The sequence below is a fragment of the Garra rufa genome, chromosome 7, assembly GCF_049309525.1.
Source record: "Garra rufa chromosome 7, GarRuf1.0, whole genome shotgun sequence".
NCBI classification, from domain to species: Eukaryota; Metazoa; Chordata; class Actinopteri; order Cypriniformes; family Cyprinidae; genus Garra; species Garra rufa.
Window position 1 is genome coordinate 3,395,417 of NC_133367.1, and position 24,812 is coordinate 3,420,228.

The 24,812-nt window shown below is 30.5% G+C and overlaps 1 protein-coding gene across 1 annotated transcript in view; it reads left to right on the plus strand.

Annotated features, from left to right (window-relative positions):
* LOC141338972 (lysine-specific demethylase 4B-like) overlaps nucleotides 1–24,812 on the plus strand; it is a 75,904-nt gene that overhangs the window by 25,521 nt on the left and 25,571 nt on the right. Inside the window, exons 4-9 of the mRNA XM_073844583.1 lie at nucleotides 9,258–9,454; nucleotides 12,894–13,129; nucleotides 13,211–13,401; nucleotides 13,483–13,606; nucleotides 21,106–21,284; nucleotides 21,454–21,655. Of these exons, the coding sequence (XP_073700684.1) occupies nucleotides 9,258–9,454; nucleotides 12,894–13,129; nucleotides 13,211–13,401; nucleotides 13,483–13,606; nucleotides 21,106–21,284; nucleotides 21,454–21,655 (1,129 nt within the window). The remainder of the gene's footprint in view (nucleotides 1–9,257; nucleotides 9,455–12,893; nucleotides 13,130–13,210; nucleotides 13,402–13,482; nucleotides 13,607–21,105; nucleotides 21,285–21,453; nucleotides 21,656–24,812) is intronic.

Sequence of the window (24,812 nt, forward strand, 5' to 3'; positions counted from 1 at the left end):
TCTTTTCATTTGTCCTTTTTATTCGTCCTTTTCGTTTGTTTTTCTTTTAGTTTGTAGTTTAGTTTTTTGTTTTTGTTTGTTTTCATTTTTTCTTTTTTTCTTTTCGCTTGTCCTTTTCAATTGTTTTTTTTTTCGTTTTGTTTGTTTTCTTCTTTGTTTATTCTTTTCATTTCTTTTTTGTTCTTTTCGTTTGTCCTTTCGTTACATTTTTCTTTTCGTTTCTCCTTTTTTTCCCACTTGTCCTGTATGTTTGTTCTTTTTGTCTGTTGTTTTTTTATTTTCGTTTGTCCTTTTCATTTATCCTTTTTGTTTTTCCTTCATTTGTCCTTTTTTGTAATTTTCATTTGTTTTTTCTTTTATTTATCCTTTACATGTTGTTTCTTTTTGTTTTTCCTTTTCATTTGTCCTTTTTTGTTTGTTCTTTTCGTTTAGTCTTTTTTGCTTATTCTATGTTTGTCCTTTTTGTTTTTTCTTTTTTTAAATGTCCTTAAATTTGTTCTTTTCATTTGTTCTTTCTTTTCTTTGTCCTTTTCATTAGTTTTTCTCTTTTTGTTTGTTTTTTTCTTTGTTTATCCTTTTCATTTCTTTTTTGTTCTTTTCGTTTGTCCTTTCGTTACATTTTTCTTTTCGTTACTCCTTTTTTTCAGCTTGTCCTGTTTGTTTGTTCTTTTTGTCTGTTGTTTTTTTATTTTCGTTTGTCATTTTCATTTACCCTTTTTTTTGTTTTTCCTTCATTTGTCCTTTTTTTGTTCTTTTCATTTGTCCTTTCCTAACATTTTTCTTTTCGTTTCTCCTTTTTTTTGTTTTCGCTTGTCCTGTTTGTTTGTTCTTTTTGTCTGTTGTTTTTTATTTTCGTTTGTCCTTTTCATTTACCCTTTTTTTTGTTTTTCCTTCATTTGTCCTTTTTTTTGTTCTTTTCATTTGTCCTTTCCTAACATTTTTCTTTTCGTTTCTCCTTTTTGTTTTTTTTTGTTTTCGCTTGTCCTGTTTGTTTGTTCTTTTTGTCTGTTGTTTTTTATTTTCGTTTGTCCTTTTCATTTACCCTTTTTTTTGTTTTTCCTTCATTTGTCCTTTTTTTTGTTCTTTTCATTTGTCCTTTCCTAACATTTTTCTTTTCGTTTCTCCTTTTTGTTTTTTTTTGTTTTCGCTTGTCCTGTTTGTTTGTTCTTTTTGTCTGTTGTTTTTTATTTTCGTTTGTCCTTTTCATTTACCCTTTTTTTTGTTTTTCCTTCATTTGTCCTTTTTTTGTTCTTTTCATTTGTCCTTTCCTAACATTTTTCTTTTCGTTTCTCCTTTTTGTTTTGTTTTTTGTTTTCGCTTGTCCTGTTTTTTTGTTCTTTTTGTCTGTTGTTTTTTATTTTCGTTTGTCCTTTTCATTTACCCTTTTTTTCGTTTTTCCTTCATTTGTCCTTTTTTGTAATTTCCATTTGTTCTTTCTTTTTATTTATCCTTTACATGTTTCTTTTTGTTTTTCCTTTTCATTTGTCCTTTTTTGTTTGTTCTTTTTGTTTAGTCTTTTTTGCTTATTCTATGTTTGTCCTTTTTTGTTTTTTCTTTTTTTAAATGTCCTTAAATTTGTTCTTTTCATTTGTTCTTTCTTTTCTTTGTCCTTTTCATTAGCTTTTCTCTTTTCATTAGTTTTTTCATTTTGTTTGTTCTTTCTTTCTGTCCATTTTTCTTTCCGTTTTCTTTCGATCTGAATCTCTCACTTATATTACACACACTCGAGTCGTTTTTCCCCGTCGTGTTGCGCTCTGGCATTTAGCGATTCTCGTCACGCGGCGGATGATCTGCATGTATTGTAATGATTAGCGATGTGCTGAATGTCGGGTCACAGACTCGCGGCTAATTAAAGCACACGAGCGGATCTTGGGTTTGATTCTCTCTCGAGTCGCTCGCAGTCCCACTCATTATTTCAGTTCCTCTTCTACAGGCGTTTGATGGAGCGCCTCATTAGTCACAGAGCTTTAAACCTGCACATTCATGAAAAAACAACACTGATTTCTGGACCGTTACACAATGTTTTATATGCAGTAATGGTGTTGCTGATTTGAACACATTTTATTTAGTCTACACATGTGTATTTACAATACTATCCATGAAAAATGTATATGTTGCAAATGAATCCTTGAATCAGAGAGAAAAGCACATTAAAATCATTGTGATATTCAATCATGGGTGTGATCTCAGAGAAAGCGGTAATAAACCACCTGCAGCGGTTCATGTAATGGCCAGATCTGGTCTAAAGAGAGAGACAGGATGAGTTTACAGAGTTATTAACATCATCTTCTACAATATATGAGACACCGCTTTATCGCTCTGCTGTCTTCAGAGACCTGCGATTGTTTCCTCCGTTCAGATTCTCACTCCATTTGTGTTTATTAGTTTATCAGTGAGAAATACAACAGTGAAAAAGATCAAGAGCTCAGTGTCAAAATATTTTTTTTTTCTTTGTTTTCCTTTTTTTATAGTGTGTAAACTTTTGTCTATTATTTATTTATTTATTTTCAATTTCTTTTAACCATGCAACATTTGGGCATTGTTTTTTTTTTCTCTAAGGACACATTAAATTGATCAAAGAAAAGACATTTATCATGTTACAAAAGATTATTTTAAATAAATGCTGTTGTTTTGAACTTCCTATTTATCAAAGGAATTTCAGCTTTTCATCACAGGAATAAATTGTTTTTAAAAAATATGTTCACATAGAAAACTATTTATTATAATTTATAATTTATTATAACTATTTATTAAAATTATTTTTATATGAAATTGTAAATATATATTTATTTAAAACAGTAATATTGTTATATATAATATTTAACAATATTACTGTTTTCAGTGTATATTGTTTTGGTCAAATTAATGCAGTCTTTATGAGCAGAAGAGACTTCTTTCAAAAAAATGCATTTAATCATTTAAAATTACAAATATTTAAATAGAATAAAATTCAAATGTAAATTATTGACATATATACAATTTTTTTTGAAAGTTGCTAAGAGCAGATTTAAAGTCATTTCAATAACTGAATAATAATAATAATAATAATAATAATAATGTTATTCAATGTCCAAAAAAACACTTGCCTAATAAACAATTGCGTCAGATGTTTAAACTGTACTGTATACACAATTTTTTTAATGATTTTTGATTATATATATATTTATGCATATAAATTGGAATTTCATAGTTTTTTGTTCATTATTGTTTAAAAACTATATTTTTTCTATTTATTTATTTATTTATTTTTTTTTTTTTGTAAATTATTAAAGTATTCTACAAATTTAAACTGGAGTTGTTTAAAGATGTATTTTTTTTTTATTTAACATTTTTGTTTCATTTCTTTTTTTTTTTTTACATTTTATTAATTTATAGTATTATTTATTATTTAATTTTTTTTTTAGATTTTTGTAAATTATTAAAGTATTCTACAAATTTAAACTAAATACTTTGCAACTGGAGTTGTTTAAAGATGTATTTATTTTTTTTATTTACCATTTTTGTTTCATTTATTTTTTTTACATTTTATTAATTTATAGTATTTATTATTTTATTTTTTTATATATTATTTAATTTTAATTTTTATTTTTGTAAATTATTAAAGTATTCTACAAATTTAAATTAAATACTTTGCAGCTGGAGTTGTTTAAAGATGTATTTATTTAACATTTTTGTTTCATTTCTTTTTTTTTACATTTTATTAATTTATAGTATTATTTATTATTTAATTTTTTATATATTTTATATTTAATTTTTTTTTTGCAAATTATTAAAGTATTCTACAAATTTAAACTAAATACTTTGCAACTGGAGTTGTTTAAAGATGTATTTTTTTATTTAACATTTTTGTTTCATTTCTTTTTTTTACATTTGATTAATTTATAGTATTTAATTTTTTTATATATATATATAATTTTTTTTAATTATTATTTTTTTTTTTTTAGATTTTTGTAAATTATTAAAGTATTCTACAAATTTAAACTAAATACTTTGCAACTGGAGTTGTTTAAAGATGTATTTATTTTTTTATTTAACATTTTTGTTTCATTTATTTTTTTACATTTTATTAATTTATAGTATTTATTTTATTTTTTATATATTTTATATTTAATTTTTTATTTTTGTAAATTATTAAAGTATTCTACAAATTTAAACTAAATACTTTGCAACTGGAGTTGTTTAAAGATGTATTTATTTTTTTATTTAACATTTTTGTTTCATTTATTGTTTTACATTTTATTAATTTATAGTATTATTTATTTTATTTTTTATATATTTTATATCTAATTTTTTATTTTTGTAAATTATTAAAGTATTCTACAAATTTAAATTAAATACTTTGCAGCTGGAGTTGTTTAAAGATGTATTTATTTTTTTTATTTAACATTTGTTTCATTTCCTTTTTTTACATTTTATTAATTTATAGTATTATTTATTATTGTTTTTTTTATATATATTTTATATTTAATTTTTTTTTTTTTTTTTAGATTTTTGTAAATTATTAAAGTATTCTACAAATTTAAATTAAATACTTTGCAGCTGGAGTTGTTTAAAGATGTATTTAATTTTTTTATTTAACATTTTTGTTTCACTTTTTTTTTTTTTACCTTTTATTAATATATAGTATTATTTATTTATTTATTTAAAATATATTTTATTTATCATTTACTAATTTAATTCTAAATCGCATTCATTTAAATGATATAAGGAAACATAAATTCTAATAAGCAGAAGTATTTTGAAAACGGCTGAGTCTCAGTTCCGCTCCTGAAAAATGTTGGCAGCATGATTGTACTTAGTTTTAGTTGGTTCCTCTTGTTTTCCAGGTGGAGTCGGATCTTTCCAGTTGAGCTGGAATTGCATTTCTGAGCATAATATGGCAAGCCCTGGAGTTACGCTGCGAGACATTGACATTTCGGAGTGAAGAATAGCGCTTGTTGCCGTTATTACGCCCTCACTCTCTCTCTCTCTCAGACACACAGGGTTTTCTGTGTTTGTCTTGACTTCAGCTGCAGAATGTTTGTGGTAATTGAACAGCAGCTCCGGCGCGGCGCAGGAAATAACGGCTCCGTGTAATACAGCCAACAGCAGCTCGCAGGAAAATGACTTTTATTTCCATCCGTCTCTCTCTCTCTCGGTTTCTCTGGCTGTTGATTGAGAGATGTTGATTTGTGCCTTCTTCACTTCGGCCCGTGCAAACTCTGCCTTTAAAAGCGTGTTTTTTTCCCTCTTCAGTCGTTGTTACGTTGATGATTTAATAATCTCCCGTCTGCGCACCTGCAATCTAATCACGTCTCGTCTCCATCGCATTCATTTTCCTCTCAGTCGTTGTTTCAGACGCCAGTCCCACGATGCAGTTCATTTGAGTCGCGTCTCTTATACAGTTTCATCTGTTTGAACCTCTTTTTTTTTTTGCCGTGATTTTTCAGTGAATTTGCATTTATATTAGAATATTTGCTATTGAAATATTCTACTTCGGTTTACTTTAAATCTGCTTGAAGCAACTTGTAAAAAAGTTTTTAATATAAAGTTCATTTAAATCATTTACATGATTTAAAAAAAAAAATAATATATAGTATATTTTAATTATATTTTAATTTAGATTATATCATTTTGATTTAAATATATATTTGTATGTTTTTATTTAACACAAATTATGTTAGAAACATGTTAGCATGCTAGCATCATACTAATCATGCTAGCAACATGCTAGTAACTTGCTAATCGTGTTAGCAACATGCTAGTAACTTGCTAATCGTGTTAGCAATGTTAGTAAAATGTTACTAACATGTTAGAAACATGTTAACATGCTAATCATGCTAGTAACTTGCTAGTAACTTGTTAATCATGCTAGAAACATGTTAACTACATGCTAGTGACATGTTAATCATGTTAGAAACAGGTTAACATCATGCTAGCAACATGTTAGTAACTTGCTAATCGTGTTAGCAATGTTAGTAAAATGTTACTAACATGTTAGAAACATGTTAACATGCTAATCATGCTAGTAACTTGTTAATCATGTTAGCAACATGCTAGTATCTTGTTAATCATGCTAGAAACATGTTAACTACATGCTAGTGACATGCTAATCATGTTAAAAACAGGTTAACATGCTAATCATGCTAGCAATGTTAGTAAAATGTTACTAACATGTTAGAAACATGTTAACATGCTAATCATGCTAGTAACTTGCTAGTAACTTGTTAATCATGTTATCAACATGCTAGTGACATGCTAATCATGTTAGAAACAGGTTAACATCATGCTAGCAACATGTTAGTAACTTGCTAATCGTGTTAGCAATGTTAGTAAAATGTTACTAACATGTTAGAAACATGTTAACATGCTAATCATGCTAGTAACTTGTTAATCATGTTAGCAACATGCTAGTATCTTGTTAATCATGCTAGAAACATGTTAACTACATGCTAGTGACATGCTAATCATGTTAAAAACAGGTTAACATGCTAATCATGCTAGCAATGTTAGTAAAATGTTACTAACATGTTAGAAACATGTTAACATGCTAATCATGCTAGTAACTTGCTAGTAACTTGTTAATCATGTTATCAACATGCTAGTGACATGCTAATCATGTTAGAAACAGGTTAACATCATGCTAGCAACATGTTAGTAACTTGCTAATCGTGTTAGCAATGTTAGTAAAATGTTACTAACATGTTAGAAACATGTTAACATGCTAATCATGCTAGTAACTTGTTAATCATGTTAGCAACATGCTAGTATCTTGTTAATCATGCTAGAAACATGTTAACTACATGCTAGTGACATGCTAATCATGTTAAAAACAGGTTAACATGCTAATCATGCTAGCAATGTTAGTAAAATGTTACTAACATGTTAGAAACATGTTAACATGCTAATCATGCTAGTAACTTGCTAGTAACTTGTTAATCATGTTAAAAACAGGTTAACAACATATTAATAACGTTAACAACATGCTAGTAACTTGCTAGTAACTTGTTAATCATGTTAGCAACATGTTAGTAACTTGTTAATCATGTTAAAAACAGGTTAACAACATATTAGTAATGCTAACAACATGCTAGTAACTCGCTAATCGTGTTAGCAACATGTTAGTAACTTGTTAATCATGCTAGAAACATGTTAACTACATGCTAGTGACATGCTTATCATGTTAGAAACAGGTTAACATAATGCTAGCAACATGTTGGTAGCTTGTTAATCATGTTAGAAACATGTTAACATGCTAATCATGCTAGCAATGTTAGTAAAATGTTACTAACATGTTAGAAGCATGTTAACATGCTTATCATGCTAGCAACATGCTAGTAACTTGTTAATCATGCTAGAAACATGTTAACTAGATGCTAGTGACATGCTAATCATGTTAGAAACAGGTTAACATCATGCTAGCAACATGTTAGTAACTTGTTAATCATGTTAAAAACAGGTTAACAACATATTAGTAATGCTAACAACATGCTAGTAACTTGCTAGTAACTTGTTAATCATGTTAGCAACATGTTAGTAACTTGTTAATCATGTTAAAAACAGGTTAACAACATATTAGTAACGCTAACAACATGCTAGTAACTTGCTAGTAACTTGTTAATCATGTTAGCAACATGTTAGTAACTTGTTAATCATGTTAAAAACAGGTTAACAACATATTAGTAATGATAACAACATGCTAGTAACTTGCTAATCGTGTTAGCAACATGCTAGTAACTTGTTTATCATGCTAGAAACATGTTAACTACATGCTAGTGACATGCTAATCATGTTAGAAACAGGTTAACATCATGCTAGCAACATGTTAGTAACTTAATCATGTTAAAAACAGGTTAACAACATATTAATAACGCTAACAACATGCTAGTAACTTGCTAATCGTGTTAGCAACATGTTAGTAACTTGTTAATCATGTTAAAAACAGGTTAACAACATATTAATAATGCTAACAACATGCTAGTAACTTGCTAATCGTGTTAGCAACATGTTAGTAACTTGTTAATCATGTTAAAAACAGGTTAACAACATATTAATAATGCTAACAACATGCTAGTAACTTGTTAATTGTGTTAGCAACATGTTAGTAACTTGTTAATCATGTTAAAAACAGGTTAACAACATATTATTAATGCTAACAACATGCTAGTAACTTGTTAATCATGTTAAAAACAGGTTAACAACATATTAATAATGCTAACAACATGCTAGTAACTTGTTAATCGTGTTAGCAACATGTTAGTAACTTGTTAATCATGTTAAAAACAGGTTAACAACATATTAATAATGCTAACAACATGCTAGTAACTTGCTAATCGTGTTAGCAACATGCTAACAACATGCTAGAAACATGCCATTCATGCTAGAATAGTGCTAACAACATGCTAGTAAAATGCTAATCATGTTAGAAACATGCTAACAACATGCTAGAAACATGCCGTTCATGCTAGAATAGTGCTAATAACATGCTAGTAACATGCTAATCATGTTAGAAACATGCTAGCAACATGCCAGAAACATGCCATTCATGCTAGAATAGTGCCAACAACATGCTAGTAACATGTTAATCATGTTAGAAACATGCTAACAACATGCTAGAAACATGCCATTCATGCTAGAATAGTGCTAACAACATGCTAGTAACATGCTAATCATGTTAGAAACATGCTAACAACATGCTAGTCATGCTAGAAACATGCTAACAACATGCTAGAAACATGCCATTCATGCTAGAATAGTGTTAACAACATGTTAGTAACATGCTAATCATGTTAGAAACATGCTAACAACATGCTAGAAACATGCCATTCATGCTAGAATAGTGCTAACAAAATGCTAGTAACATGCTAATCATGTTAGAAACATGCTAACAACATGCTAGTCATGCTAGAAACATGCTATTAACTGTTTTACATATTATCTATTTATCTATCAAATATTAAGCTTTTAAAACTATTTTAAAACTATTTCAAATGATTTCTGACTTAAAACCGTCAAACTTAAAACGTTTTAAACATCTTACACTTTTTTTTTTTAACTTTTCAAACTTTTTCAAACTTTCTGGTCCAGCTTTCTCAAGCCAACTTTTTAATCTAGTTATTTAAATATTATTAATATTAATTAATATAGAGCTGCAAAACGATTAGTTGCGATTAATCGATTCCGTGATTGTGTCACATATCGTCCAATCAGAAATGAGAGACTGAGGTGTCTGTTTTTCAGTTGTTAAATTGTGGTTGGTTTGTGTTTGTGTGTTGCAGTGCTCGTGCCGTAAGGACATGGTGAAGATCTCCATGGATGTGTTCGTTCGCTGTCTACAGCCTGACCGCTACAGCCTTTGGAAACAGGGGAAAGACAACACGGTCCTGGACCACCTCAAACCCACAACCCTCACTAGTCCTGAGCTGGAGCACTGGAGGAAAACCAGAGTCACATACAAAGAGAAACTCCTGCGCAGGTGCCCAATATTTTCAGTCTTTGGCTTTTATATCTTGTTGCGGCAATTTTTATTGTTGATTTTAGAACCTAATTTTTATCTCTCATAACCGAACAAAAAAAACATGCTTTGCGCCAATTCGTTGTTTTATTTTAACAACGTGCCACTGCGAAAATTTGTGTAGGTGTTTAGTATGCTATGCGCTTTTAATACAAAAGTCAAAAATGGAGCTTAGGCGAAATTTTTATTGACCCTTGTCCATTATTGTTCAAGTGGGAAACATTTGGATTGAAATAAAGTTTGTTATCCGTTTGCTGTTCGAATCTTAATAAAAACTATCAAGCAGGAAAGGGTCGGCGGGAAAACTTTTTATTGACCTTTGAATCGTAATAATTATTAAGCAAAAAAACTTTGGGTTTAAATAAATTCAATTGATCCATTTGCGTAGTTTATTTCAGAGCTTAGGCAAAGTTTTCATTGCTCTTTACTGTTTGAATAGTAGTAAAAACTATCAAACGGGAAACATTTGGTGGGAAAAGTCTTTATTGATCTATACAGTTTGAATCATAATGAATAAAAACTATCAAGCAAAAAATTTTTGGATTAAAATAAAAGTTTGGTTTGAAATAAAAGTGTATCGATTTGCATTGTTTGTTTTTTAGACCTTAGGCAAAGTTTTTGTTGTCCTTTACTGTTCGAATAATTATAACTATCAAGCGGGAAATGTTTAGCGGGAAGCGTTTTTATTGACCTTTACTGTTTGAATCGTAATAAGTAAAAACTGTGTTGTATAAAACGTTGAGTTTGAAATAAAACTTCGCTATCCATATGCATTGTTTTTTTTATTTCGTAGAGCCCAGACAAAGTTTTACTTGACCTTTGACCTGTACTGTTTGAATCTTAATTTTTTTTTTTTTTCCGTTTTATTGTCAATTTGTTTTTGTTTTTGACCGTAAACGTTTTATTAATTATTGATGTTTGACCTTCACGGATTTAATCCTAACAAAAACTATCAAATGGGAAAATGTTTGGTTTGAAATAAAACTTCATTATTCATTTGCATAGTTTTTTTCGTAGAGCCCAGAAAACGTTTTTCTTGACTTTTGACCTTTTATTGTTTGAATTGTAAAATGTTTGACTTTTGATGTTTTATTGTCAATTGTTTTTTTTGACAATAAACGTTTTATTAATTATTGACATTTGACTTTTACGTTTTAATCATAACAAAAACATTTGCATTGTTTTTTCGTAGAGCCCAGACAAAGTTTTTCTTGACTTTTGACCTTTATTGTTTGAATCGTAAAATGTTTTATTTTTAATGTTTTGTTGTCAATTTTTTATTGTCAATATTTTTTTTGACAGTAAACGTTTGACCTTTACGGTTTTAATCCTAACAAAAACTATTAAATGGGAAAATGTTTGGTTTGAAATAAAACTTTATCCATTTGCGTTGTTTTTTTCATAGATCCCAAAAAATGTTTTTCTTGACCTTTACTGTTTGAATCGTAATAAAAAATTTAAATAGGAAACGTGGGTTGAAAAAAAAAATAGTTTTTTCGTAGAGCCCCATTTTTTTTTTTTTATCATTTACCTTGACTTTTTGATTCGTGAAATGTTTTATTTTTGACGGTTTATTGTCAAATTGGGAAAAAGTTAAATTTGAAATAAAACTTTGTTATCCATTTGCGTTGTTTTTTTTTCGTAGAGCCCAGAAAATGTTTTTCTTGACCTTTGACCTTTACTGTTTGAATCGTAATAAAAAATTTAAATAGGAAACATGTGGGTTGAAATAAAAATGAGTTGTTTTTTCGTAGAGCCCAGACAAAGTTTTTTTTTCATCTTTGACCTTGACTTTTTGAATCGTAAAATGTTTTATTTTTTTGTTTTATTGTCAATTGTTTTTTTTTTACCATAAACGTTTGATTAATTATTGACATTTGACTTTTATGTTTTAATCATAACAAAAACTTTTGCATTGTTTTTTCGTAGAGCCCAGACAAAGTTTTTCTTGACTTTTTACCTTTATTGTTTGAATCGTAAAATGTTTTATTTTTAATGTTTTGTTGTCAATTTTTTGTCAATATTTTTTTTTTGACAGTAAACGTTTGACCTTTACGGTTTTAATCCTAACAAAAACTATTAAATGGAAAAATTTTTGGTTTGAAATAAAACTTTATCCATTTGCGTTGTTTTTTTCCGTAGAGCCCAGAAAATGTTTTTCTTGACCTTTGACCTTTACTGTTTGAATCTTAATTTTAATTTTTTTGCCGTTTTATTGTCAATTTGTTTTTGTTTTTGACAGTAAACATTTTATTAATTATTGACATTTGACTTTTACGTTTTAATCATAACAAAAACTATGAATTGGGAAAATATTTGGTTTAAAATAAAACTTTATCCATTTGTGATTTTTTTTTTCGTAAAGCCCAGAAAATGTTTTTCTTGACCTTTGACCTTTACTGTTTGAATTGTAATAAAAAATTTAAATAGGAAACATGTGGGTTGAAATAAAAATTTGTTGTTTTTTCGTAGAACCCAGACAAAGTTTTTTTTTTTTTTTTTTTTTTTATCTTTGACCTTGACTTTTTGAATCGTAAAATGTTTTATTAAGCGGAATTTTTATTGACCCTTGTCCATTATTGTTCAAATCATAATAATAATAATAATCAAGTGGGAAACATTTGGATTGAAATAAAGTTTGTTATCCGTTTGCTGTTCGAATCTTAATAAAAACTATCAAGCGGGAAAGGGTCGGCGGGAAAACTTTTTATTGACCTTTGAATCGTAATAATTAAGCAAAAAAGCTTTGGGTTTAAATAAATTTATTGTTTTTTTTTGTAGAGCCCAAACAAAGTTTTTCTTGACTTTTGACCTTTATTGTTTGAATCTTAATTTTAATTTTTTTGCCGTTTTATTGTCAATTTGTTTTTGTTTTTGACCGTAAACGTTTTATTAATTATTGATGTTTGACCTTTACGGTTTTAATCCTAACAAAAACTGGAAAATGTTTGGTTTGAAATAAAACTTTATCCATTTGCATAGTTTTTTCGTAGAGCCCAGAAAATGTTTATCTTGACCTTTGACATTTACTGTTTGAATCGTAATAAAAAATTTAAATAGGAAACATGTGGGTTGAAAACAAAAATTTGTTGTTTTTTCGTAGAGCCCAGACAAAGTTTTTCTTGACTTTTGACCTTTATTGTTTGAATCGTAAAAAGTTTTATTTTTGATGTTTTATTGTCAATTTTTTGTCAAATTATTATAATTTTTTTTTGGCAGTAGACGTTTTATTAATTATTGATGTTTGACGTTTACGGTTTTATTTTATAACAAAAACGATCAAATGGGAAAATGTTAGGTTTGAAATAAAACTTTATCCATTTGCGTTGTTTTTTTCGTAGAGCCCAGACAATGTTTTTCTTGACATTTGACCTTTACTGTTTTACGTTGTTCATGGCAGAGCTCAGGCAAAGGTGAAACAGTTCCGTCGTCTGAAGCTGGAGGAGGTGAAGGCCCTGGCGGAGGAGGGAGTGGAGCTGGACATGAGCGAGTACCTGCTTAAAGTGGAGGAGCGTGAGCAGCAGCGGCGGCAGCAGAAGGATGAGCGTATGGCTCGAGAGGCGCTCCTCACGCTGGAGGCGCTGGAGAGGGAGGAGCAGGAGCAGGCGGAAGCGGAAGCAGCACTTCGTGAAGAAGGTAAACCCTAGAAACTGGCTTATCACTGAATGTGTGATGGTACTTTTTACTTCAGATAGCTTCATCTTTGTTGTCGTTCAGCAGCTGAAGACAGAAAAACAGAATCCCAGGATCCTCCGCCGGAAAACGGAGTGGTGGAGGAGGAGAAGAAGAAGAGGAAAAAAAAGAAGAAGCCGAAGCATCCGGACGATCTCTCCTTCCAGCAAGTGTTTGAGCAGTTCGCTTCCAACGACGCTCAAACCCAGAGTAACGGAGCCGCTCCCGGCCTTCAGGTGAGAGCTTTCTCCAGTCACAAGGGCTTTTAGGGATTTTACACATCAAAGTAAATTATCGTTCAATGTTTTTGTTCTCAGGCGAATCCTTTCACGAAGCTGAAGAAGAAAGTAGAGGTGAAGAAGAGCCGAAGACATCCGTTCAGCAAGCCTCCCATGCGTTCGCCTCACTCCATAGTCAAACAGGAAGGCTCCAGCGATGAGGGTGAGTACTGCTTTCATGACCGAGTCAACGATTTTCGTTAAGTGCGATAAACTTTCACTATGAAATTGAAATAAATTTAAAATTTAGATTCATGAAACACAAGCATATTTTGGTGTAAATTATTCGTAAAACGTTTTTGTTATTTTTTTTAAACCTATTGTTGATTTCTGTTTTGCTTAAGATTTTAAAAGAATGTCCGTAAAATGGAATGTTCGTAAACTGTTGTTCTATAATTTATTCGTTGGCTTGGTTTTTTACGAAGTGCATGAAGGTCATAATGGCGTTTTTAAAATCATGTGTAAATTGTTTCTAAAGCAATTCTTTCATGCACAGAAACTAATTTATCATGTTTCAAAAATTGCTTTCAAAATAACTTATTCGTTAAAAAATTTTTTTTTTTTTGTTATTCGTAATGATTTTTTCCCCCCCGTAAAGCTATTGTTAATTTACAGTTTTTTTTTTTTTTAATGCAGATTATAAATGTCCGTAAAATGGACTGTTCGTAAACTGTTGTTGCATAATGCATTCAATTTAAGGCAGAAATTTGCGTTCGTATACTTTTGCTAAAAATTTACCTGAATTTGTTTTGTTCGTGTTTCAAGGTTGTAATGTTATTCTTAAAATCACGTGTTTTTTTTTTGTGTGTTTTTTTTTGTATGCAGTTCATAGTTTGTTTGAAAAATTACATTCAAAACAATAATGCATTTCTGAAGGTTGTTCGTAATAAAATATAAATGTTCGGCGAAAAATAGAAACAAATTTTATACTATTTTTAGACTATTTTCTTGTGATTCTGATCATGGTTCAAGTTTGTAATGGCATTCTTAAAAACAAACGACGTTCGTAAATATGTTTATTGAAACTATTTTTGCATGCGCAGAAACTTTTTGGCATGTTTGAAAATCAAATTATGTTCTGAGGGTTTAAAAGAATGTCCGTAAAATAGAATGTTCGTAAACTGTTGTTCTATAATTTATTCGTTGGCTTGGTTTTTTACGAAGTGCATGAAGGTCATAATGGCGTTTTTAAAATCATGTGTAAATTGTTTCTAAAGCAATTCTTTCATGCACAGAAACTCGTTTTATCATGTTTCAAAAATTGCTTTCAAAATAACTTACTCGTTAAAAAATTTTTTTTTTTGTTATTCGTAATGATTTTTCCCCCCCGTAAAGCTATTGTTAATTTACAGTTTTTTTTTTAATGCAGATTATAAATGTCCGTAAAATCGACTGTTCGTAAACTGTTGCATAATTCATTCAATTTAAGGCAGAAATTTGCGTTAGTATACTTTTGCTAAAAATTTACCTGAATTTGTTTTGTTCGTGTTTCAAGGTTATAATGTTATTCTTAAAATCACGTGTTTTTTTTTTTTTTCTGTATGCAGTTCATAGTTTGTTTTAAAAATTACATTCGAAACAATTATGCATTTCTGAAGGTTGTTTGTAATAAAATATAAATGTTCGGCGAAAAATAGAAACAAATTTTATACTATTTTTAGACTATTTTCTTGTGATTCTGATCATGGTTCAAGTTTGTAATGGCATTCTTAAAATCAAACGTCGTTTGTAAATATGTTTATTGAAACTATTATTGCATGCGCAGAAACTTTTTGGCATGTTTGAAAATCAAATTATGTTCTGAGGGTTTAAAAGAATGTCCGTAAAATGGAATGTTCGTAAACTGTTGTTCTATAATTTATTCGTTGGCTTGGTTTTTTACGAAGTGCATGAAGGTCATAATGGGGTTTTTAAAATCATGTGTAAATTGTTTCTAAAGCAATTCTTTCATGCACAGAAACTAATTTATCATGTTTCAAAAATTGCTTTCAAAATAACTTGGTCGTTAAAAAATTTTTTTTTTAGGTTATTCGTAATGATTTTCTTCCCCCGTAAAGGTATTGTTAATTTACGTTTTTTTTTTTTTTAATGCAGATTATAAATGTCCGTAAAATGGACTGTTCGTAAACTGTTGTTGCATAATTCATTCAATTTAAGGCACAAATTTGCGTTAGTATACTTTTGCTAAAACTTTACCTGAATTTGTTTTGTTCGTGTTTCAAGGTTGTAATGGTATTCTTAAAATCACGTTTTTTTTTTTTTTTTTGTATGCAGTTCTTTGTTTGTTTGAAAAATTACATTCCAAATAATAACGCATTTCTGAAGGTTGTTCGTAATAAAATATAAATGTTCGGCGAAAAATAAAAACTAATTTTATACTATTTTTAGACTATTTTCTTGTGATTCTGTTCATGGTTCAAGTTTGTAGTGGCATTCTTAAAATCAAACGACGTTCGTAAATATGTTTTTTGAAACTATTTTTGCATGCGCAGAAACTTTTTGGCATGTTTGAAAATCAAATTATGTTCTGAGGGTTTAAAAGAATGTCCGTAAAATAGAATGTAAACTGTTGTTCTATAATTTATTCGTTGGCTTGGTTTTTTACGAAGTGCATGAAGGTCATAATGGCGTTTTTAAAATCATGTGTAAATTGTTTCTAAAGCAATTCTTTCATGCACAGAAACTCATTTATCATGTTTCAAAAATTGCTTTCAAAATAACTTGGTCGTTAAAAAATATTTTTTTGGGGTTATTCGTAATGATTTTCTTCCCCCGTAAAGGTATTGTTAATTTACGTTTTTTTTTTTTTTTAATGCGGATTATAAATGTCCGTAAAATGGACTGTTCGTAAACTGTTGTTGCATAATTCATTCAATTTAAGGCAGAAATTTGCGTTAGTATACTTTCGCTAAAACTTTACCTGAATTTGTTTTGTTCATGTTTCAAGGTTGTAATGGTATTCTTAAAATCACGTTTTTTTTGTGTGTTTTTTTTTTTTTCGTATGCAGTTCTTTGTTTGTTTGAAAAATTACATTCCAAATAATAACGCATTTCTGAAGGTTGTTCGTAATAAAATATAAATGTTCGGCGAAAAATAAAAACTAATTTTATACTATTTTTAGACTATTTTCTTGTGATTCTGATCATGGTTCAAGTTTGTAGTGGCAATCTTAAAATCAAACGACGTTCGTAAATATGTTTATTGAAACTATTATTGCATGCGCAGAAACTTTTTGGCATGTTTGAAAATCAAATTATGTTCTGAGGGTTTTTCGTAATAGTTGTTCATAAAAATGTTGTTAATTTTTTTTTTTTTTTGCGTTTAGTGTGTTAGAAATTTCAGGAAAGGTTGTTTGTAATGATATATTTTTTGAAAGCTATTGTTAATTTACATGTTTTGCTTGTTTTTTTTTTTTGTAATATTTAGTTTGTAATATTGTCCGTAAAGTATAATGGTAAATTATTCTTGTGTAATTAGTTAGAATTTAATGCCGAAATTTGCGTTAGTGTAGTTTTGTGATAAATGTACCTACATTTTTGTTCATGTTTGTAAAATCAGATGATGTATGTAAATTTGTTTATGAAGCAATTCTTGCGTGCACAGAAACTAGTTTTTGGCATGTTTGAAAAATTACGTTCGAAATAACTTTGTTTTTAGAAAAATTATGTTTTGAAGGTTGATCGTAATGATATTTTAAAAAAAAATTGTTTGTAAGACATGTTTTGCTTGTGTTTTAGAAGTGCAGTTTGTAGTAATGTCTGTCAAGTCGAATGACATTCGTAAAACCATTTTTATGAAATTTTTTACATTTAATAAAAAAAAAAAAATCATAGAGCGCATTAGCAATGGCGGTAGTAAAATCGTTAAGTTGTTCTTGAATGACATGTTTTGCGTGTGTTTTTATTTTAAATGCAGTCAGTAATAATAGCCATAAAAAAATTATATGACATTCGTGAAACAGTTCTTACTTAAATTGTTGAATTTACGTTTTACAATTTATTTAGCTTGTTTCATTAATGAAAATAGCTAAAGTGTTCAAATTCTAGGTTGATATTTAAACAATAAAATCGTTAAATTGCGAAGTCATTCAGTCGAATGACATTTTGACAAATGTATGTCATAAAATCGAATGACATTCGTAGAACTGTTAGTAAAAAACTTGCATTTTCACATTTAAATAAGTGACGTTTTATTAGCTTGTTTTAATTTGTATGTGATTTTTTTTTTTTATTACTAAATTTCTGATGTTTTTTGAAACACTGTATTTTTGTTTTCATGGAGTAAAATGAGAAATCTTCTACTTTTGTCATCACACGGAGTTCAGGAGAACAGCAGAAACTTGCCATCCTAGATAAATGTCTAATGGCAGATTTTCCACTGAGGGAAAAAGTTGTTAAAAGTTGGATCTGTTTTTGCAATATGAATGTTTCTAGAACATTTCATTTCGGAGTGTTCTGGTTTGATGGCGAGATGTTGTTTTGTGTTTGTTTGTTTGTTGTGAAAGTGTGCGCTCGCGAGCACAAAGAGCAAAAGCAATAAAGTATGAAAGAAAGCAGGCACTAACAATCAGCGCTTTATAAGACGGGCGGCTGAAAGACGGTTATTGATTTGTCTGTGCTGTGTGTTATGAACAGACAGCTGTAAACCCGCACCGCCTGCTGTCACTGTAGGGGGCAAAATACAGGACAGAGGGGCATCAAACCTCTCCAAAAATAATCTTCACCTGCTTCCCCTGCTGTCTGTAGAGTCACGGCTCAGAGAAAGAGGACAGCACTCTTACTGAGCTGTTTCACTTCTATATCATTTATTCATCTGTAACCTGTGTATACTATCAGGCAGAATCGTATTAAAAGTATTATTTAGCTTCTGCGCACTTTACAATTATTGTTGCATTTCTCTAGACATCTAAGGACACATTTACACTGCATGGTTCAAGTGACCCAATTTCGTTTTTTTTCCTCCCATGTGGCACAGATCGGATTTGGCCCACGCCTGTGTAAACAGGAAAAAAATCACATGGTTTCCGATATTCTCCTATCGGTTTCAGGGCTCATTCTATTGAACAAAAGTCTATCCTAATCAATAGATCAGTCTGTCTATATCTATCTATCTATCTATCTATCTATATGTATGTATGTCTGTCTATCGAATATCTATTAATTGATCGAACGGATATCTATCAATTGATCAAACAAATATGTATCTATTGAACGAATATCTATCAATCTATCTATATCTGTCTATCGAACAAATATCTATCGATCAATCAAAAGAATATCGATTGAACGAATATCTATCGAATTAACATCTATCTGTCAAACGAATTTCTGTCTGTTGAACGAATATCTATCAATCGATCAAACAAACATCTATCTATTGAATATCTGCTGAAAAAATATCTGTTTATCAACTGATTGAACGGATATCTATCGAATGAATATCTATCGAACTAATATCTATTGATTGATCAAACAAATATGTATCTATTGAACGAATATCGATCAATCTATATCTGTCTGTCTATCGAATATCTATCAATTGATTGAACGAATGTCTATCAATCTATATCTGTCTATCGAACAAATATCTATCGATCAATCAAAAGAATATTGATCGAACGAATATCTATCGAATGAACATCTATCTGTCAAACGAATGTCTGTCTATTGAACGAATATCTATCTATCCATCAAACAAGTATCTAAGTATCCATTGAACGAACATCTATCTATCAATCAGTCAGTCAGTCAAACGAATATCTGTCTATCGAACGGATATCTAACTGTCGAATCAAACGAATATGTCTACTGAATATCTGCTGAACGAATATCTATCAATCGATCAAACAAACATCTATCCATTGAATATCTGCTGAAAAAATAACTATTTATCAACTGATTGAACAGATATATATCGAATGAATATCTATCGAACTAATATCTATTGATTGATCAAACAAATATCTATCAAATTAACATCCATCTATCTAGCGAATATCTGTCGATCGAGCAAACATATATTTGTCTATCAAACGAATATCTATCAATCTATCTATATCTATCGAACATCTATCTATCTGTCGAACGAATATCTATTGATCAATCAAATATCTTTCATCTATTGAACTAATATCTCACTCGATAGGAAGAATGTCTATCAAATGAATATCTATCCATCGATTGATCGAACGAATATCTATCTATCTATCTATATCTATATCTATCTATCTATCGAATATATATCGATTTATTGAAAGAATATCTATCTAAATCTATCTGTCTATCTATCGAATATCTATCAATTGATTGAACGGATATCTATCGTATATCAATTGATCAAATGAATATCTATTGATCGATCGAACAAATATCTATCCATCTATAGAATGTCTATCTGTCTATCGAACGAATATCTATCGATTGATTGAATGAATATCTATCGATCAATCGAAAGAATATCGGTCTATTGAACAAATGTCTATCTATCCATCGATCAAACAAATATCTATTGAACAAATATCTATCTATTGAATATCTGCCAAATGAATATCTATCGACTGATTGAACAGATATCTATCGAATGAATATCTATTGATTGATCAAACAAATATGTCTATCGAACGAATATCTACCTAGCAATCAATCAAACGAATACCTGTCTATCGAACGAATATCTATCCATTGAATATTTGCCAAACGAATATCTATTGATTGATCAAACAAATATGTCTATTTGATGAATATCTACCTAGCAATCAATCAAACGAATACCTGTCTATCAAACGAATATCTATCAATCTAACTATCGATTGATCGAATGAATATTGATCGATCTAACTAATATCTATTCATCTATCGAATGTCTATCTATCTGTCTATCGAACGAATATCTATCTATCTATCTATCTATCTATCTATCTATCGAATAACTATCGATTGATCGAATGAATATCTATCTATTGAACGAATATCTAAATCTATCTGTCTATCTATCGAATATCCATCAAATGATTGAACGGATATCTATCGAATATCAATTGATGGAACAAATATATATCTATCGAACGAATATCTATCTATCGAATAACTATCGATTGATCAAATGAATATCTATCTATTGAACGAATATCTATCTGTCTGTCTATCGAATATCCATCAAATGATTGAACGGATATCTATCGAATATCAATTGATCAAACAAATATATATCTTATCGAACGAATATCCATCTATCGAATAACTATCGATTGATCGAACAAATATCTATTGATTGATCGAACAAATAGCTATCGATCGAACAAATGTCTATCTATTTATGTCTTGATTGATCGAATGGATATCTATTGATGAATTTCTATTGAACCCATATCTATTGATTAATCGAACGAATTTATGTCGAATCATTATCTATCTGTCTATCTATTGAACAAATATATATCTATCAAACGAATATCTGTCTATTTGTCTATCGAAGTAATATTTATCAATCAAACGAAAATCTATCAAAATACTATCCATCTATCCATCTACCTACTATCCATCTATCTATCTGCCTGGTAAAGTTATTTATTGATTGTAAGATTATATATAGTAATTATTCTAGCATGTTACTCCTCTGATATGTGAATCTCACCTGTGTGTCATCTCTCTGTGTTTCTGTAGAGTTATACTCTGGGCTGCCTGTAAATGGCAGCATCCAACCAGAGGCCAAGAAGTCAGAGGAGAACGCACTGTGGCAAAACCGCACGCCGAACTTCCTGGCCGAGAAACAGTTCAACGCTGCGATGGGGACCATCGAGCCGCACTGCGCCGTCTGCACGCTCTTCTGTCCGTACACGCAGGTAATGCACAAAAAATCCTGAAAGAGCCTTTCATAATAAAACTTATGACTATCAGCACAAGATCTGGTCCACTTCAACGCTTTATTTTTTTATCTTTAGTAGACAGGAAGTTGCTTTACTTCTCCAGTTAATCAATTCTCCTCTCTCATGTGTGTCTGTGTGTGTTTAGCCCGTTAAGGATGCCTTCCACATCTCGGACACGTCCGGCCTTGTATCCCGGGTCGGCTGTCGCACGCGTCCACTGGTCCCAGAGATGTGCTTCAGCGCAGGGGCAGAGAACACCGAACCGCTGCCGTCGAACTCCCACATCGGCGACGACGGCACCAGCGTCCTGCTGTCCTGCGGTAGCTGCGGCCTACAGGTCCACGCCAGTAAGTTCACACACCTCACATGTGCTTCTCATGATCCAAAGAGATTTGTCATGGCTTTGACATGTACAGTTGCAATCAAAACTATTCAACCCCCCAGAGACTGCAGTGCTTTACAAATACAAGCTTTTCTGAAGATCCAGGACTTTTACTGGCATATTAAAAGTGATAATGTCAATATAGAATTGTGAGTTATAGGATTTAAGCCTCTAGAGACTCTTAAAACAAAAACTGAATTGGCTTGGAGTGTTACACATACATGCATTTAGCCCATGAAGTTGAGTAGCAAATATGGCAAAGTCGACAGAGCTCTAACAAAAGCTACTGAAAAGAAATAGTTTTATTCCATTAGAAAGCCTGAGACTACAAGAAGATTTCCAAGACATTAAAAGTTCCTAGAGACACCGCTGACAGCCTTATTCCTTAGTTTAAAGTGCTTTGTACCAGAAAACCTTTGAGGGCGTTGAACAAAAAAAAGCACTAAATCATAAAATGTTTGATCAGAGCAACTTAGAAAGTCCTGCAATGTACAGCCAAAGACTTGCAAAACATTTTAAAGCAGTGTAAAAGAAAAACACAAAACGAGTACGCTAGAAAATGTTAGAAATATGCTCGCAACATGCTAATCATGCTAGAAACAGACTAGCAAAATGCTAGTAACTTGTCAATCATGTTAACAACATGCTAATTATATGCTAATCATGCTAGCAACATGCTAATCATGCTAGAAACTTAATAACTTGCTAGCAACATGCTAATCATGCAAGTAACGTTAAAAATAATAAAACATGTTAGACGTTAGAAAAATGCTAACTGCATTTTAAACATGTTAGAAACATGCTAGCAACATGTTAATGTTAATAACATGCTAATAATGCTAGAAACATACTAACAAAATGTTAGTAATTTGGTAATCATGCTACCAATGCTAATAGCATGCTAATCATGCTAGCAACGTGCTAATAACATGCTAACTACATTCTAAGCTTGTTAGCTACATGCTAATAACATTAATCATGCTAATAATGTTAATAGCATGTTAATAATGCTAGAAACAGACTAGCAACATGCTAATAACTTGTTAATCATGGTACTAAAGCTAATAACATGTTAATCACACTAGAAACAGGCTAATAACATGCGAATTATGCAAGTAACATGTTAATCATGCTATAAACATGCTAGAAAAATGTTAGAAACATGTTAACTACATTCTAGACATGCTAGCAACATGTTAATCATACTACTAATGCTAATAACATGCTAATTATGCTAGAAACAGGCTAGTAACTTGCTAGCAACATGCTAATTATGCAAGTAACATGTTAATCATGTTAGAAACATGCTAGAAAATGTTAAACATGTTAACTACATTCTAATCATGCTAGCAACATGTTAATTATGCAAGTAACATGTTAATCATGCTAGAAACATGCTAGAAAAATGTTAACATATTAACTACATTCTAATCATGCTAGCAACATGCTAATCATCTAATCCATAAAGTTTAAAACTTCAAGCTTTTACAGCTGCTTTAAACTTTCAAGCTAAGCTTTCGCAACATGTTAATCATACTACTAATGCTAATAACATGCTAATTATGCTAGAAACAGGCTAGTAACTTGCTAGCAACATGCTAATTATGCAAGTAACATGTTAATCATGCTAGAAACATGCTAGAAAAATGTTAGAAACATGTTAACTACATTCTAAACATGCTAGCAACATGTTAATCATACTACTAATGCTAATAACATGCTAATTATGCTAGAAACAGGCTAGTAACTTGCTAGCAACATGCTAATTATGCAAGTAACATGTTAATCATGCTAGAAACATGCTAGAAAAATGTTAGAAACATGTTAACTACATTCTAATCATGCTAGCAACATGCTAATTATGCAAGTAACATGTTAATCATGCTAGAAACATGCTAGAAAAATGTTAACATATTAACTACATTCTAATAATGCTAGCAACATGCTAATCATCTAATCCATAAAGTTTAAAACTTCAAGCTTTTACAGCTGCTTTAAACTTTCAAGCTAAGCTTTCGCAACATGTTAATCATACTACTAATGCTAATAACATGCTAATTATGCTAGAAACAGGCTAGTAACTTGCTAGCAACATGCTAATTATGCAAGTAACATGTTAATCATGCTAGAAACATGCTAGAAAAATGTTAGAAACATGTTAACTACATTCTAAACATGCTAGCAACATGTTAATCATACTACTAATGCTAATAACATGCTAATTATGCTAGAAACAGGCTAGTAACTTGCTAGCAACATGCTAATTATGCAAGTAACATGTTAATCATGCTAGAAACATGCTAGAAAAATGTTAGAAACATGTTAACTACATTCTAATCATGCTAGCAACATGCTAATTATGCAAGTAACATGTTAATCATGCTAGAAACATGCTAGAAAAATGTTAGAAACATGTTAACTACATTCTAATCATGCTAGCAACATGCTAATTATGCAAGTAACATGTTAATCATGCTAGAAACATGCTAGAAAAATGTTCACATGTTAACTACATTCTAATCATGCTAGCAACATGCTAATCATCTAATCCATAAAGTTTAAAACTTCAAGCTTTTACAGCTGCTTTAAACTCTCAAGCTAGGCTTTCTCAAGCCAAACTAAAGTTTGTCTAACTTTTTTTTTTTTTAAATCTAGTTTCGATTGCAACTACATTTTGGAGTGGTTTCTTGCCTTACCTTCTTAAAAAGGAAGTAGTTTTCCTCAAAATCCCGTCTTCTCGGTCTACTTCTACATCAGGGTCTCCGGCTGTTTGTTCACCTCCTTCACACCAATCTGCATATTTCAGTCTGCGTTTGCTAATAAACGTCTTTGATCGCGTGTTTATCTGTCGCGGGGCCTCGGCCGTCACTCCAGCCAATTTACCGTCAGTCAGGCTGAACTCCGCTTATTTATTTAGACGAGCACAGAAGGAAAAAAAAAAACTCCCGAAGCCGGGAAAGCGGCTCGTTTGAGCGGTTTCTCTCTAAGCCGCGTAGCCAATTAGCCGGGTTCGCCGAGGTGACGCCGCGCTCTGATTGGCCCGTTTGGGCTATAACCGAAAATGACAGTTCAGACCACAGTGTTTGAGTTTTCGTGATGTTTTTGTGTTTTCGGGACGCATC